The 16951-nt window shown below is 39.6% G+C and overlaps 1 protein-coding gene across 3 annotated transcripts in view; it reads left to right on the forward strand.

Moving 5' to 3' along the window:
- Nucleotides 1-16951, forward strand: part of dock4b (dedicator of cytokinesis 4b) — a 156178-nt gene that overhangs the window by 91044 nt on the left and 48183 nt on the right. For 2 of the 3 annotated variants that reach the window (XM_066666918.1, XM_066666920.1), the window contains exons 21-37: nucleotides 1308-1389; nucleotides 1753-1923; nucleotides 5446-5638; nucleotides 5811-5938; nucleotides 7752-7886; nucleotides 8725-8823; nucleotides 9668-9762; nucleotides 9885-9960; nucleotides 10319-10419; nucleotides 10957-11015; nucleotides 11175-11323; nucleotides 11603-11688; nucleotides 13302-13328; nucleotides 13452-13547; nucleotides 15182-15242; nucleotides 15743-15836; nucleotides 15945-16093. In XM_066666918.1, the coding sequence (XP_066523015.1) occupies nucleotides 1308-1389; nucleotides 1753-1923; nucleotides 5446-5638; nucleotides 5811-5938; nucleotides 7752-7886; nucleotides 8725-8823; nucleotides 9668-9762; nucleotides 9885-9960; nucleotides 10319-10419; nucleotides 10957-11015; nucleotides 11175-11323; nucleotides 11603-11688; nucleotides 13302-13328; nucleotides 13452-13547; nucleotides 15182-15242; nucleotides 15743-15836; nucleotides 15945-16093 (1801 nt within the window). The remainder of the gene's footprint in view (nucleotides 1-1307; nucleotides 1390-1752; nucleotides 1924-5445; nucleotides 5639-5810; nucleotides 5939-7751; nucleotides 7887-8724; nucleotides 8824-9667; nucleotides 9763-9884; nucleotides 9961-10318; nucleotides 10420-10956; nucleotides 11016-11174; nucleotides 11324-11602; nucleotides 11689-13301; nucleotides 13329-13451; nucleotides 13548-15181; nucleotides 15243-15742; nucleotides 15837-15944; nucleotides 16094-16951) is intronic. The other variant, XM_066666919.1, reaches the window with a different exon arrangement.

Here is a 16951-nt window from a genome sequence, read left to right on the forward strand (position 1 = left end):
AACAGCTTGACTGTTCAGTGAAGTGTGAGTTTATCACCCCCTGCCTGCAGGAACAAGCTGTTCCCAAACTTAAACTTCACGCCTACAAAATGCTCCTGTGCAGTAAGCGGAGCTGACAAAACTGACGATGAATGTAAATAAAGGATGTTGGTTTAATGTTATAGTTGGTGTATATGGTCATCCAAATAATATGTTTGTTTCAGTGGAGCAACTTAGTGTCACACTTCATTCTGTTCCTTCTGCTCACACGCAGGGCTTTCCCAACAGGATCACCACCTTACAGTAACACACATACACACAGTCAGGTCTCACAATATTTTTGAGGACTTCCTTTCACTTCTTGAATTTAGTCAATAAATAACGCTCCTTAAACTAACTCTAATCTTGAATTCAGTCAAAACCTAAAAGAGCGTCTTCCTCCACTAATAGGGTTTATTTTATATATCATTAAACAAGGCCACACTCTGTGTTATTGTGAGGAGACCAAGTTTACAATCTCAAATTTATATCAACACATCATAACCATTACTGCAGTTCCTATTATTAGAATATCCTCTTATTTTTACTGGCCAAAGTTGCAGTATGCATATTTCTTTACTTTCAACTTTACTTCAAACTGTGGAAAAATGTTGTAAGTCAAACTTAGTGCTGTATTGTGCACTTCGTTAGCAATATTTATGTCATAAAACTGCAACGTAATATAGAAAACTAGTTGCTTAACACACACACACACACATTCGGTTGTTCTCATGCCAAGCAATTAGCTCAAAAGGCTCCTCACCTTGTGTATGTGATAATGCCCCCCCCATGGCCTGTGTGAATAACTGCCTCTCACTCACTTGAGCTTTCCAGTTTGACATTAAAATATTCACTTATAACTTTGTATGAATTTAACAGGGTCATGCTGAGGCTCATGCACTTTAGCAAGGTCACTCTGGAGTTTATATTCACTCCCACACTCTGACAGCTTGCATTACAAAACAAATGAGTACATGCCGCACTCACATCATTTTTTTCCGTTAGATTGCTCTTTTGAGTGAACTACTTTGCATTTGCTCTCAAGGCCAGGCATGGAAAGTTAGTTTGGCTTCATCAGTCTTCATCACTCCTCATGTCTGTCTTTTGACATTTATTCTAGTGTCTCTGACTGCATCATCTGAAATGACAGTCAAGATGCAAACATGTGCAAACAGTCATTTCTCTACAAAGCACACCTCACCGTTATCTTCTGTCTACATCAGCTGAGTGAGAACGAATTATTCCAAACAGCATGTTCAGATGCTCTGTATTTATTGTGTCTTGTTTAGAGATCTGATAAAGGTTCTAAAATGGTATGTGGACCGCATCATCGAAGCCGAACATCAGGAGCACATCCAGCAAGTGCTCAAGGTGAGAAGCTATGCAGTGCTTCAGTACAGAATGTACACTAGGAAGGCTCTGAGTAATATTAAGTTACTATCAATTAGAACAACATCTATATTCTGCTCTTCAGTAAAAAAGAATAGCATGGCCCTGCTGCTTTCAAAATGTGTTATTTTCATTGGCTTATGCTTGTGTAATTATACTCCAAATCATTTAATTGGAAATAACCCTTTATTGCATAGCCACAACATATGCTTCTACACAGCATACATATTTAAGATTTCACAAAACAATTGTGAATATATAATTGAATGTTTTAGATGAAATGCGTAAATAATAATGTATAATAATAATAATAATATTACATTGTTTGAATGATGTTGGTTCTAGGCAACGGAGTACATCTTCAAGTACATTGTCCAGTCACGGCGGCTCTTTGCGTTGGCTACGGGCGGCCAGAATGAGGAGGAGTTCCGCTGCTGCATACATGAGCTCTTCATGTCTATACGCTTCTTCCTGTCCCAGGAGAATATAGGACCCAGCCCCATCACACACACACAGGTCAGGGGTCCTGTGCTCACTCATGTTTAGCAGGCTGATGATTCTCCACAGGTAGAACAGGTTTCAGAAATGAGGAAATGACATGAACCTGGACTGGAACCCTATCCAAGATGTGTTCCTATTTACTGCCCAATGATTGCTGTTAGGTCTCCAAATCCACTACAGCACTGATCATTATGAAGAATTAAATGAAATTAACCCACACCAGCAAGAACTCATAAATGCACATGTTTGTGCTATTACAGACTGTATCCATATGAGGTTAAACCCATATTCAGACCAATAACCCTTTTGCAATGCAAGCTCATGAGTAATATAGTACTGCTACCATGAATACATTTATTGGGGAAATAATCACAATTAAGTTTACAGTATTTAAACTGTGTTGTGGAAATCATAGAAATTAGTATTATCTACATTGACCAGCCATGAAATAAACCCACCTCCTTGTTTCATTTGTCTATTTTCAATTGTTCATTTTATCAGCTTCAGATTTCATATAGGTGATCTTTGTATATTTTATAATTATAGAATGTAGTCCATCTGTTGTCATACACACTTTCTTAGCCCCCTTTTACTTTGTTCTCTATAATCGCCAGGACCCCTAAAGGATTGCTACAAAGCAGACCTTCTTTGGAGAGTGGATCATTCTTAGCGCTGCTGTGATGTCTTAGTGTGTGTTGTTCTGTTATGAATGGGTCAGATACAGCAGTGCGGCTGGAGTTTGTGAACACTTCCCACAGCCCAAAATATCCAGCCTTCGGCATCTTGTGGGCAGCGTCCTGTGACCACTGATGAAATATTAGAGGACGAACAAAGTAAATTGTGCATCATTACATTAACAGTTTTCTTCTACCTGGTGTCTCCAATAGAGACGACAATGAGTGGGCACACTGTTTAAGAACTCCAGCGGCACTGCTGTGTCAGATCCACTCATACCTACGCAACACACACTAACACACCACCGCCATGTCAGTGTCACTGCAGTGCTGACAATGATTTGATATTTGCTTTATGTTTGTGATGTTGGGATCCTGACCTTTTGAGGAACAGGGTGAAAATGAGGCCATAACTGATGGAATAAAGTCTGTAATTGTAGAACTACACAATGCTCCTGTACAGTAAGCAGAGCTGACAAAATGAATGTAAATAAAGGAGGTGGATTTAATGTTAGTTGGTGTATATGTTAATGCATAAATGTTTTATTGTTACAGTGGCAGTGGAGCACCGATGTGCTGTTAGCCTATTGATACCACTGTGGTTTTATTTTCTAAATATCATTAGTGTTTGCTGATTTGCAATATTAGATCAGAAATTGAATGACTATAACTGATCAATCCCCAAGTCTATAGACAAAACCTCACTTCACTGGCTCTTTCCTCTTGTCAGCAGTGCGACTAATTAAGTTTGTCGCTCCTCCAGCTGTTTTCTCCGACAGTGAGTGGTGCCAACTCTGAATGCACATTGAGTGTATTTAGTGTTTATTTGAAAGACAAATGCTCTTAATTGAATTTCTGCAGACACAATGCCCTTGGGAAATGAGATAATTCATATTTTATTGTGCATTTAGAGGGTGCCTTCTCAGCATGACTGCTCTCGCCTCGCTGAGACAAAAGAGCCTGAAGAAGCCCACCAATAATCCTGTGTGTGTGTGTGTGTGTGTGTGTGTGTGTATGTGTGTGCATGCATGTATGTGTGTGTGGTACAGTTCTCCCTTAAACCCCACACACACACAATCTTTATATTGTGTTCTTACAAATGGACTACAGCTCAGATGTGCTATTCTAGGACATGTAATGAGTTACAATGCATAGCGAATTTCTCAGAAGCGAATGAGGAATGATCAGAAAAAGGGAAAGAGAAGCACAGATGAATATAGCAGTTATGTAGGAATGGAACAAAATAACAATAAAATATGAGAAGGAAAGTGGAGAGAGGCTGAGAGGCCTCTTAAACCCAACATTTCATATTCCCTCTTTCTTTTCTTTCTCTTCTTCTCCATTTCCCCACACTTCTGTGATGTTTCTGGAGCTGAAGTATATTCTGTAATGTTCTTTACTGTATTTCTGCAGCTGTGTTTGTCTACTGAATTTTACAAGCCTACCATTTCCCTCTGACCACTTTACATGTTTACATTGCTGTGTCTCATCTCATATAAGGCAAGCTCCAGCCACATAAGCCCACTTTATTTGTCTCAGAATAAATGTCAGTCAAAATACATCCCCCAGCCAAGAACAGAAGGGCATTTGTAGGTGTTAATCTAGTATCAGCTTCATGTTGTTTTGTAACAGTGTTCAGAAAGCCTTTGTTAAGTCTGCGCATGGAACAGAACAATAGCGGTGAGGGAATGCAGGTCAGAGTCATCCTAATCCACACTAATCCCTGCCCACTGCCCCGTCTTGTGTCCAGCGCTACACTCTCCCTTTCACACTGCTGCACAACACTGGACGATAGCTAACGGAGCTTGGACTATGTATTGCTTTACCCAAACACCACAATATACTTTATGATTTCACTCCCAAAACAAAGCCACAAAGATATAAAATGGAGAAGGAAAAACTCTTAATGTGGAATGGAAATTATTGGGACGTACAGGGGTTAGACAATGAAACTGAAACACCTGTCATTTTAGTGTGGGAGGTTTCATGGCTAAATTGGAGCAGCCTGGTGGACAATCTTCATTAATTGCACATTGCACCAGTAAGACCATGTGCATCTAATGGTTCAAACATTGTGTCCTGAAGGCGGTGCCGTGTATCAGGACGACAATGCACCAATACACACAGCAAGACTGGTGAAAGACTGGTTTGATGAGCATGAAAGTGAAGTTGAACATCTCCCATGGTCTGCACAGTCACCAGATCTAAATATTATTGAGCCACTTTGGGGTGTTTTGGAGGAGCGAGTCAGGAAACGTTATCCTCCACCAGCATCACGTAGTGACCTGGCCACTATCCTGCAAGAAGAATGGCTTAAAATCCCTCTGATCACTGTGCAGGACTTGTATATGTCATTCCCAATATGAATTGACGCTGTATTGGCTGTAAAAGAAGGCCCTACACCATGCTAATAAATTATTGTGGTCTAAAACCAGGTGTTTCAGTTTCATTGTCCAAACCCTGTAGTTCTCTCCATGTAATTTTGAAGCAAATGAATGCATCCATTTGTCTTTTAACATTGACCAATTAACTGGTGTCCAAAAGGCTTTAGAGGAAAGGCTTCCATTTGCATTATTTATTAATTCAGTCCATATTTCATGTCAGCTGTGATAACTTCTCCAAATTTGTAATTTCACATTTTAAATGTGCGCTCTCTCTAGAAGACTGAAATTATTGGGCATTCAGCTGTATGTCAATAACAAATACACTTTAATCCAAATGATCAAAAATATAATCCTTTTGTTTTCTAACAAGGTCTTTGGCAAAGAAATATTCATCTCTCGTGGCAAATTTCTGTTAATATGAATTATTTGATCATTCAGAAGCACAATCCCTTAAACCTATTATGTATTTGACACTCCAGGCAGTGTTTTTGAGGACATTTCCTGTGGTGTATGGGGAGCTGCTGAAGCTGTTTACAGTGAGAGAGGTGGCCACATTTGTGCGGGAGACGCTGGGCAGTTTGCCATCCACCACTCAAGCAGACTGTCCCCTTGAGGCCGTCAAACTGCAGTGCATTGCTAAGACTGTGGAGAGTGAGCTGTACACCAACCCTGGTATGTACAGAACCAATTCATTACAGTGCTTCTCTATGTAAATGATCCTCAGATCTCCCAGATATTGTGTGATTACAGATTTGATCCATTCTTAGGGAAACAACTGAGAGATTGATGACATTTCCTCACCTGTGAGTGTGTGTGCATGTTTGTCTGGGTCTGTGTGTTTCAGAGTCGAGGTGTATCCTGCTCCCTGTGGTCTTGCGCTTGTTACAGGCTCACATGCAGGAGCAGAAGGACCTGGTGATGTGTGGCCATATCGTCACCAGCATGCTCTCCCTCATCAAGAGAGAGGACACGGTGAGATTTCCAGCAGCTCCTGACAGCTGTGACATGGGCCGAGCCACATAGCAGCCGCTCGGGGAGAGAGAGAAAGAGAGAGACGGGGGTTGGGGGGGATTCATGAAGCAGTGAGACCACTTTGAACTGGAGTTAGAGAGTGAGAAAGAGTGATGCAACCTCAGAGAAACTCAGAGCCCCTCCAAATAAACACCAGGAAAGAGCGAGAACCTTTTAGAGTGTGGCGTACTCTGAATAAGGGACCTGCTGTGATTCACTCTGAAGGGAGCTTTGGAAGAAAGTGATTGAACTCAGTGCTCTCTAATGGCCCGTTTGGTGTGGAGAGAACAGTCGGAGGTCTGGCCTCTGATCGCTTTGTGGGAAACAATCTAGAGCAAAACGCTGAAGCAGTTGCTGGTCTAAATGAGAGCGACTTTTCTGAATTTCAGTCAATCAGAAAGAGCAGTCTGGTGACTTGTTGATCATTTTAGATGCAAATGCAGTATTAAGATGTAAAAAAAAGCTTTTATTTCATTTTAGTTTTTTTCTTTTACTTCAGTTCAGGGAAATTTTATCAGTTTGTTTTTAGTGTAATTACATGATGTGACGTATTTCTTACAAATGTTCGGCATTTCCCAAACTCCCACACGATGACATTTGTAGTTAGACGTTGCATGCAAAACACAATCTACACATAGGAAATGTATGTTTTAAATGCATTGTGGATATTTATTACTGACATAAAAGAATAATGCATTTAGCAACATTAAAAAATTATATGATTGATTACAAGTATTTGAATACTAAACAGCACTGTTACTTGTTACATGTTTGCAGTCAGCAACGTTTTAAAATGCCAGTATATTTTTTATTTATAATGCACACTAGTACGACACTAATATGGCAGAAGAAGGGTAATGTCTGGGAGCGTGTGTGTGCATGCTAAATAGTTATCACACACTCAGTGGGGCCTCTCAGCCTTGTACCTCAGTCCATCTGCACTGCTGTCCAACACTGTCAGCCTCACCCACTCTCATTATCACCCTGTCGTAAAACAATCAGCAGTGATACTGTACAGGGGCCACAGAACAAAGGCTCCACCTAACAAAAGAACTTCAATGAGCTTTTCAATATATAAAGTCCAGATTTGTAATGCCTGTTTACTTGGTATTCATCAGAATTAGTGGGAAATAAGAAACTTGTGGGAAACTGGGCTACTCTCAATCACACACTGCAAAAAATGAAATCTAAGCAAGTAAAATTTACATAGATCTAGTCTAAATATCTAGTATTACTCATTTGGAAATTTTTGTAAGAATATAATAAGATTATTCAACTTATTTCTAACTTATTTGTACATGTTTTAAATTATTTAATCTAGAGAAGTCTGTTAGATAAAATTCTGTAGATAAAATTATTTAAAAAAGTTAAAAATAAGTTAGAAATAAGTTGAACATTCTTATTATATTCTTACAACAATTTCCAAATGAGTAATACTAGATATTTACACTAGATTTATGTAAATTTTACTTGCTTAGATTTCATTTTTTGCAGTGCAGTCTTCTCTAGCATAGTGAAATCTCTAACACAACTCTGTAGTGAGAACAACAATGGTGATAGAACAGTCATAGTCTCTTCAGGCTATCTCTGGTGTAGATTTTAGAGACATTAAACACATTAGATGCTCCTATCGCCAAAAATACTGAATTATGCAGGAATCTGCAACTACATCCCAGTGATTCAACCTTAATGCCAGGTTTAAACAAAACCTCATTTTAAGTAGTGAATGATAATCAATTTCTTCCCCCCAATGCTGATGTTTATGTTTGTGTAGGAGCCATCTGCATCTGAGGAGGTGGACCTGATAGTGGACAGTTTGTTGAGTGTGTTATTGAGGACCATATTGGAAATCTCGAACCGGCCCCAGTCCACTGTAGGAACAATGCGTCTGCAGGTTCAGGATGTCACGGTAAGAGAGGAGACACACTGACAGATAATTAGAGTGAATGAGAAATCAAAATCACTTTATTTTACCAATTAGTTACACACACAAGACATTTGGCTTGTTGTGGTCACACATGAATGATGTGTGCCAACTTTTTAGAGCATTCAACCAAAGCACTCAACTTTTTGCCTACATCCAAATAAAGAAAAAGCAGATACAGAGATGTAAGTGCAAATATAAAAGACCCAGGTGAGAAGAGCCAAGGGAGATGGATGAAATATACATATGTGCAGTTTCTGAGCAACATGAATTAAAAAAAATTCTTCACATAACAAAGTGAAAGAGGAAATGCAAAGTGTTTGAAAAAGAGAATCAGGAAAACAGACAGACAAAAGACCCTAAGGGTTCATTAATTACAGCACACCAGTCAAAGCACCTTTATACTTCAAAGCAACTCTAACATGGGCAACAGATGAATTGTGGGAGAGAATTTGCTTTAGATGTGACACACCGGGCTGTGCTCTCTGTGTGGTGCTGCACTGTGAATGACAGAAGCATTGAGGCTAAGCTCAGTGCCACTTCTTTACAGCCACGTACACAGAGTTCTGCACAAATACAGTGCTATTTTAATGCAATGTTTGATAGGGCCAAGCTAGTGCTGGGCGATATGAGTGATAGTGGACCTGATAGTATCCCTGACTCAGTATTGGCAAACTAATGATTGACATGCCAATACCAACTGTCTCTAAATAGTCTTTCCTCTGCCCAGTCAGGGAAAAGCATAGAAAAAAACCTGTAGAGATTTTGTATCACCTTTGTGTAAGTTTGTGTGTATATCTGGGTGTGTGCATTTGTGTTTCAGGGGGAGTTTGTGGCGTGTTTGCTGGCTCTTCTGAAGCAGATGAAAGATAAGCACTATCAGCAGCTTCTGCAGAGTTTTACCAGCAAGGATGAGCTAAAGGTGAGTCACAAGCTCATACTTAAATCCCAGCAGCAGTACACCAAATATCAGCAACTGAATATACTGCAGATGAAAAATGTATATTCACTATTCATGAGTGCACTTTTTAAATAATATGAAACCAGGTTGGCCACAGAAAAATAAAATAAACAAAAATAATTGTGTAATATTGTGATGAGGGGAAAGAAGCAAGGGAACAAGCGGCCAGTTTGGTTTGACATGTGGAGGAGCCAGTTGAGTTCACACCCAAAGCTGACCAACAAAACCCCCCACATACCAAGACAAAACAATCACACAACACATAACTAACCCCCCACTCCCATCTTAAAAATACACAACCACAACATAAAACCCATAAATAAACCCCAAAACAACAATGAACTAATGAATAGGGCAGCTGCAGATAATGCTAGGAGGTGCCCAGCCCCTTCCATATTCTGCACAGTCACAATATGTTGGACTAATACAGCTCCAGATTCCAGTAAGTTAGTAGGATTTCAGATCAAATGTGTGATGCATCTATGCTACACAGAGCTATAGATGATTCTAAATAAACCAAGATAAACATACAGCTTGAATAATGGAGATAGGTGACATGAAAATCTTGATAATTTAACTGCACTATTCGATGGTTAACCATTTTTTGACCCAACCCTTTAAATGAAATATTACAAACTTTTAGTATGACGTTTATAGCATTTAAAACATACGTTGTATATAACAAGCAGTACGTCCATTCCATTTAATTAATGAGCATCCTATTATGAGAGCTTGTTAATCACAAAACACCTTTTGTTTCTGTAGCTGATTTGTGTTTGTTTGTTTCTGTTCATGCTGGGTTCAGGATTTCCTCCTGCAGCTATTCACCGTGTTCCGCATCCTGATCCGGCCGGAGATGTTTCCTAAAGACTGGACGGTCATGCGACTCGTCACCAACAAGTAAGCACCTTGTCAGCAGCTGGTGTTGTGTATGCACGACTGTTTCCTGTGTAAGGTGAAGGTTGATGAATAATTGAACATAGTACTGCTGCCATTGACTGATGAACCTGCTTGCTTTCCAGTGTCATCATCACCACTGTGCTCTATCTGTCAGATGCTCTGAGGAAAAACTTTCTGAATGACAAGTTTGATTATAAGGTATGTCTGGGTGAGATAGTGAGTAACAACACATTCATTGTTTACTTTGTGTAATTGTTTGTGTAGCTGCTATTTAATGCTCGTTTATTTCTTGCTCTGGACCCAGGACAGTAGTGAGATAATGTGGTGGTCCACCCATATATATATTTATTTTTTTATTATTTTTTTGACATTGTTTTACACGTTTCACCCTTAAATGTCTTTATAAAAAGCCCAATAAATAAATAAATACACTAATTTACTTAACATTTGTATAAGTATAAACTTTCTTGTTTCTGTGAAATCAATGCACTTTCTTATGGCTGAACACAACCTTACATGGACTATGTGTATTTGTATGTGTGTGTATGTGGTGTAGGTGTGGGACTCCTACTTCTATTTGTCTGTCATGTTCATTAATCAACCCTGCCTACAGCTAGAGACCTTCTCTGCCTCTAAGAGAAAGAAAATTCTAGAAAAGTGAGTGTCTTTAAAATCCTTTGCTCTCTTGGTGCTGTGATTCCCATCATATGCTTTGGTTGTTTTCATGAGAATCTGATTTATATACTCTTTCATGGGTAGTGTAGATCATGTATCTTATGTTTTGCTTAGAGGTCTTAATCTGCATAATCAATAAAGGAAAGAGAGAAAGACTACTGCAACTGTTTAAAGGCTACCACACACAGGACAACAAGGGTAATGCAGATATACACAAGCAAGAGTTTCAGGAAACCAGTGATAAACATTTATCTCCAGCCCATTATACACTGAACTTTAAACATCATATAGTGAAGGTTTGTCAGGTTTGGTATAAGCAAATTAATTCTTAATTTTCCGTTCTTTTACAGCTCAATGATACAGACACACTGAAATGCACACTCGAAATACACATTTCTCTCAGTGTCATCTCTGAAATATCTTCATTTCGCATGTTGACGTTTTGACTATTATGGTAAATTCCCAGACATATTGATTAAGTTTGCTTAAAGCTGTGTATGTGTGTGTGTGCATGTATAGGTATGGAGATATGAGGGTGATGATGGGCTGTGAAATCTTCAGTATGTGGCAGAATTTAGGTAAGGATATCAGAAAATAATCACTAAACCATAATTTGTTGTTTTCCTTAGTAGGTCAGTATTAAATTGACTCTTTTATTCTGTATGGCATGTTCTCTCTCTCTCTCTCTCTCTCTCTCTCTCTCTTTTCCAATCTCTCTCCCTCCCTTTCTCTAAAAGGAGAACACAAGTTGAACTTCATCCCTGCAATGATTGGCCCGTTTCTGGAGGTGACCCTGGTTCCTCAGCCAGATCTGAGGAATGTTATGATCCCTATTTTCCATGATATGATGGACTGGGAGCAGCGTCGGAGTGGTAACTTCAAGCAGGTAGAATACTGCCCCCTGCTGCTTTGAACGCCTTAGCAATACTAATGCATTGTTTGGGATGTTTTACTTAAAAAAAAATATGCATATTTTACTACTAAATTCCGCCAAAATGTTATAAAGCAATAATACTTTATATGCGCAGAATTGTTTTCTGTGTGGCAAAAAAAATAAAAATAAAATGCTACCCAAGCATTCACTTATGACTGTATATTACCAAAAACTTAGAGTGTATAATGCTTAACAGTAATTTATATATATATTATTACTTTATTTTTTTAGGTGGAGGCGAAACTTATAGACAAGCTTGACAGTCTGATGTCAGAAGGGAAAGGAGATGAAACGTACCGAGAGCTCTTTAACAGCATGTGAGTGTAAAATCAAGCTCTTCAGCCAAATGAGGGGCATCAGCACCATAAATGTAGCTTCTATTTATTAAAAATATACATCAGTGTTCTGCTTTAGAGCCAGCTTGCTATTGTTGGTCTTGTGCCTTGCCGTTCATGGGCAAACATTAAGCTCTAATTGGGTTTGTTGATGTCGGAAAGAGAGAAAGAGGGGCTGGTAAACATTCATGCCTGTGAGTCCAGTCCTGAGGTCCCTTTTTGTGCTGTGAGCAGGTTGGTTGCTTTGCATGGACCCAGCTGTATGTGATTTTGTCTGTTTTGTTTGTCTGTGTGAATATATAGCAGTGTCTCTGTGCCCAGTCCAATCTACAACCGCAGTCCAGTATTTACTCTGTTCTGTTCTGTTTGTTTAATTCTGAGAGAAATCCCAAAGGACTAGTTCTGACAGTGTGAAGCCGGTCGAACACTTTAATTTCGAGCCAGATTGTGTCATAGCAAACTAAATTTCAGGCTGGTGATGAATTTCAGCTTTCTTGGGCATTATTTTTGTGCAGTGTAAAAGGAGAAGCAGTTAACTGCCCTAAATACCCTACTTGCCCCAAAAAGGAGTTAGATGATTGCTTGGATCTATGGATGTAAGAATTTTTGCTCACTAATCTTTTGATAGGATCTCATCAACTGATCTTATGACACACAAACACACACACACTCAAGTCACTACCAGCCCTAAGGAATACACAAAGGGGCCCCTAGGGTATATGCGAACTTTGTTTAAATGAATTCATTTGTGAGATTTAAATGTTAGTTATAATAAAAATAATAATAGTGTAGTTCTACCTTTGTAGATCATGTCCTAGTTTCAATCTCTGTCCTCAATGTGTCATTGCAAAACTGCAGTATGTCTGAGCATTTTTACTTACTCTGAGTGTAACGAGGCAAGATTTGACTTTCATCATCATCCTTAAGTGCACTGGAAGTTTTAATAGTGGTGAGTCCGGAGCCTACCCAGAATCATTTGGCGCAAGGCAGGAACACACCCTAGAGGGGGCGCCAGTCCTTCACAGAACAACATACACACACACACATTCACATTCACATTCACTCACACTCACACCTACGAACACTTTTTGAGTCGCCAATCCACCTACCAACATGCATTTTTGGACCATGATAGGAAACCGGCGCACCCGGAGGAAACCCACGCAGACACGGGGAGAACACACCACACTCCTCACAGACCTGGAGTGGGACTTGAACCCACAACCACCAGGTCCTTGGAGCTGTGTGATTGCAACACTACCTGCTGCGCCACTGTGATGCCCCATTACGCACCAATAATGCTTAAACATGCTTTTATTTTGAGTAAAATAAATATTGGATTGATGTATTGATCAGCTCTAAACCTAAATGTTTGTTCAGTGTCATTTTTAAAGCAGGGAGCTGCAGTACTATGGTTCCAGTGTTATTATGTTTCCCATTTTGTGGAACAAAATTTGCTCAGATATACTTTTTGTGTGTTGTTGCTTTCTTTTTAAAACTAACAGTACTAACCATGTTCTAATGTGTCTGAGTGAGCATTGTTTAACATTAATCTATTAATATGACTTTATTTCGTCTCTGCTTTCCTGGAGTAGAATTCCTCTATTCGGTCCCTATCCTAGGTAAGCTGCACTGTTCACTGTTGTGATAAAGCTGAAGGGAAGGCAATTGCAGATTATTCATCATGTAAGAAAGAGCCCTTATGAATGGCCTGTGCTCTGTTCTGTGTAATTTATTTGGTTTAGTCTCCTAAAGAAGATTGAGAGGGAGACGTGGAGAGAGAGCGGCATTTCACTCATTGCCACGGTAACACGCCTGATGGAGAGGCTGCTTGACTACAGGTGACTAAATACAGACGCATCATACACACTCATCGACACTGATGAAGACAAAGCCTCAAATGGCTTTTCAAATGTCTATGTCAATGGCATCAGCAGCACATTCAGAACATTGAAGTACTGCATGTATTCAGGTAAATGCCTTTAGACAGATAGCGCATCACCTGCAGTATGAAATGCATTATAACTGATTTGCTGTAGTTGATTTGGTGTCAGCCTATTTATGCCATTGTTGTATTCATCCATCAAAGTCTGCACAACAAAGTTCCAGAACAAAAAAGATGTTGAGTTATAATATAAATTAATACAACATTTTGGAGGGTGGCGGATGAGGCCTATTTACACCTGACTTTTGAGTCCGATTTTTACACAAACACACACCAAAAATGGTGTCAGTTTTTCACTTAGAGCCTGTTTGAATTCTGCATTTATACTTGCATTTAAGACTGCCCTGTTGTCATTGTTACAGACCAAACATGAGGCAGGTGTACAGCTCATCTTGTGTGTAGCAGAACACAAAAGCTTATAGAAGAAGCAATGCACGTTTTTATATAAGTGCTGAGGTTAAAGTAAACATAATCATTTTTAATGAGAGGATGACCTATGGAAAAACAACTTCAGATCTTGAGGTGATGGAACTCCCTGTGTGGTTGTCTTTCCTGTAGGACGGGGTGAATTCAGTGTATGTGTCGTCTAGTTGTGGTGCTTAAAACTAATTCGATAAATTCATTGTTTTGCTGCTGCTGCTGCTTCTACTCGAGGAATCAATTTCTTATTTCTCTTCCAAAGTCTTCCCCTGATTTCAGAGGGTTTAAAGTTGGTCTCGGTGTGAATAAAGCCTTAGGGCATTTTCACACTTGTCCCAAATACGCAAGTCCGCACCGAGAGACGATTCTAGGCTCGTTTGCAAGAGGGGCTCATTATCTCTGGTTTGCTTCCTCACAGAAGAACATTATCAGAACTGTGGATTGATAGCGCAAATCCATACGTCGCTATTCTATATGTAGGCTCGGAAAATGGAAGGAAGTAGCTTCATCTGTTTTCATCTGCTTTTTCCATTATTCTCAGTGGATACAAACACTTAAGTGTCAAGGGGCAGTTCTTTTTTCTTTTTCTCCATGCTCTCAGTACATGCACTACTTCACATTGGTGATCTAATTACAGTAGGTTGAAGCAGTCATGTTACACACTGAACCAGTCATGTGACCCCACACGCAGCACAGACAGTGGAGAGCTCCCAGATTTGCAGTGGACTGCACCAGAGTCCCCTAGAAGCAAACTTTAGACCCCCCCAATTTCTGTGCTCTGGACCATACCTGGGCTTGATGACAGCTTTCACGCTTGACCAAACTTGCCAGACCTATGGGGCAAGCCGACCCCAAGTCCAGAGAAAAAGCTCTAGTGTGAAAACGAACCAGGGGGTTGCAACATCTGCAACATAAATATAGCCTTTTTACTATACTTTTTACTATCCTAACTATATTAGAAGGACAGAAATAAAGTAGTAGAATACAAATGTATTTATTTATTTATTTGAGAACATCATGGTTTTCCAAACTTGTGCACATCCCTGATACGGCCACATCTGTCTACACTAAAGAAAGAGTAATGATATAGTTTACTTTGTGTTATTTTAGGGACTGTATGAAGCTTGGAGAAGTGGATGGGAAGAAGATCGGCTGCACTGTCAGTCTTCTGGTGAGCTCTATTGAACAGCACAGCATCTCACATGCCTACTCACATTCACAGTGGTTAAGTATTGTACCTTCACTACAATAAAGAAGATTACTATACACACAAAGGCCCCAAGTACAGCAGGTCACCTCAACCTCAATCTCCTCAACATTGTAAAAGGCCAGATTTAGGACAGGATTGCAGTGCAGTGCTGCTCAGGATTATTAATTCTTCAGACTCTCCAGTAGAGTATCAAGCAGAATAGCTTTTTTTTCCTGCAGTGATGGCTCTATTGCTTGCACGCCAGCGCTGGAGTTTTTCCCAGCATTCTGTGTTCTTTTTCTTTTTTTTTCCTTTAGTTCACCTCATACAAGAATCCATAGCAACCAGCAAAACAAGTACCCACAAGCACCTGGCTATGTGGGTGGACAGCTCTGGCCTCATTAATTTTGTACAGCAGAAAAACACTTAAGGTTCTTGGCCTCTCTCTTTCTCTCCCCATCCTTCTTTCTCTCTATCTGCAGAACTTCTATAAAACAGAGCTGAACAAAGAGGAGATGTACATCCGCTATATCCACAAGCTCTATGATCTGCACATGAAAGCCCAGAACTACACAGGTAATGGTGTTAATGGAGGAAACTGATGATACTCCAAAGGGAAAGAGGGAAGAGATGTGCCCTGTGGTTGTTTTTTGTGACTCTGTTTGTGTGTGGTTGTGTGTTTAGAGGCATCTTACACACTGCTTTTGTATGACGAGCTGTTGGAGTGGTCCGAGAGACCCCTGAGGGAGTTCCTGAATTACCCGATGCAGAATGAATGGCAGAGGAAGGAATACCTGCACCTTACCATCATCCAAAACTTCGACCGTGGAAAGGTCCTAATAATAAATATGTTTTAATGGCATTATTGTAATACACTGTATGGCAAGTAATTGGATATTTCTTCTGAAACTGGTAGGATATAGGCCCATTTGCAACAAGTACCTTGTCCTGTGGGAAGTATACTTAATCAAAACACCGTCTAAGCGTCTACACACTTTGGACACAAAATATGTGTGAATTAACACAGTTGTGTTGTCATTTGTGCTGACAGAGACTGTATATATACAACACATCATAAGTGTTAAAATCTCTGAAATAAAACTTATGGAAGCCCCCAGGTTTGAGCCAAAGCTGAATGTAGAGAACACTGTCACAGCAGGGTTAAATCCAGACATGGCCACAGCCAGACAAAATTGTCTAAACCCAGCGGTCTTCCTTCAGAATGTGAATAAAACGTTCTCTTATGGTAGAACCTATTGGGTTAACATTCAAAAGCCTCAAAAAAGGAACTTACCTTCACAATATTAACAATTTTAAACTCTACATACAAATTGAGATATCATTTGTTTTTAAGCTTCGTAGATCGTAGAGTCATAAAAATCCCCAATCTGCCAGATGTTCAAGGCAATAAAAGTAGGAGAAACATCTAAAACATCAATAAAGTCAAGCTGAAAGTATAATTTGAAAATAAACAAGTAAAAAAATGTATTTGAGAATTATTTTACTCTCTCTGTTAAACCAGAACATAATGTTTGGATCCTGTTGAGTTAGGACACACACTCGTTTATTCATTCATCTCCTGTAAACACTTTATCTTGATCAGGATCGTGATGCCTCTGAAGTACCCAGGGCCCATGGCAGGAACACACCCAGGACAGGGCTCTGTCTGTAACTCTCCTTGGAATATGCAA

Source organism: Hoplias malabaricus, chromosome 4 (genome assembly GCF_029633855.1).
Source record: "Hoplias malabaricus isolate fHopMal1 chromosome 4, fHopMal1.hap1, whole genome shotgun sequence".
Lineage (NCBI taxonomy): Eukaryota > Metazoa > Chordata > Actinopteri > Characiformes > Erythrinidae > Hoplias > Hoplias malabaricus.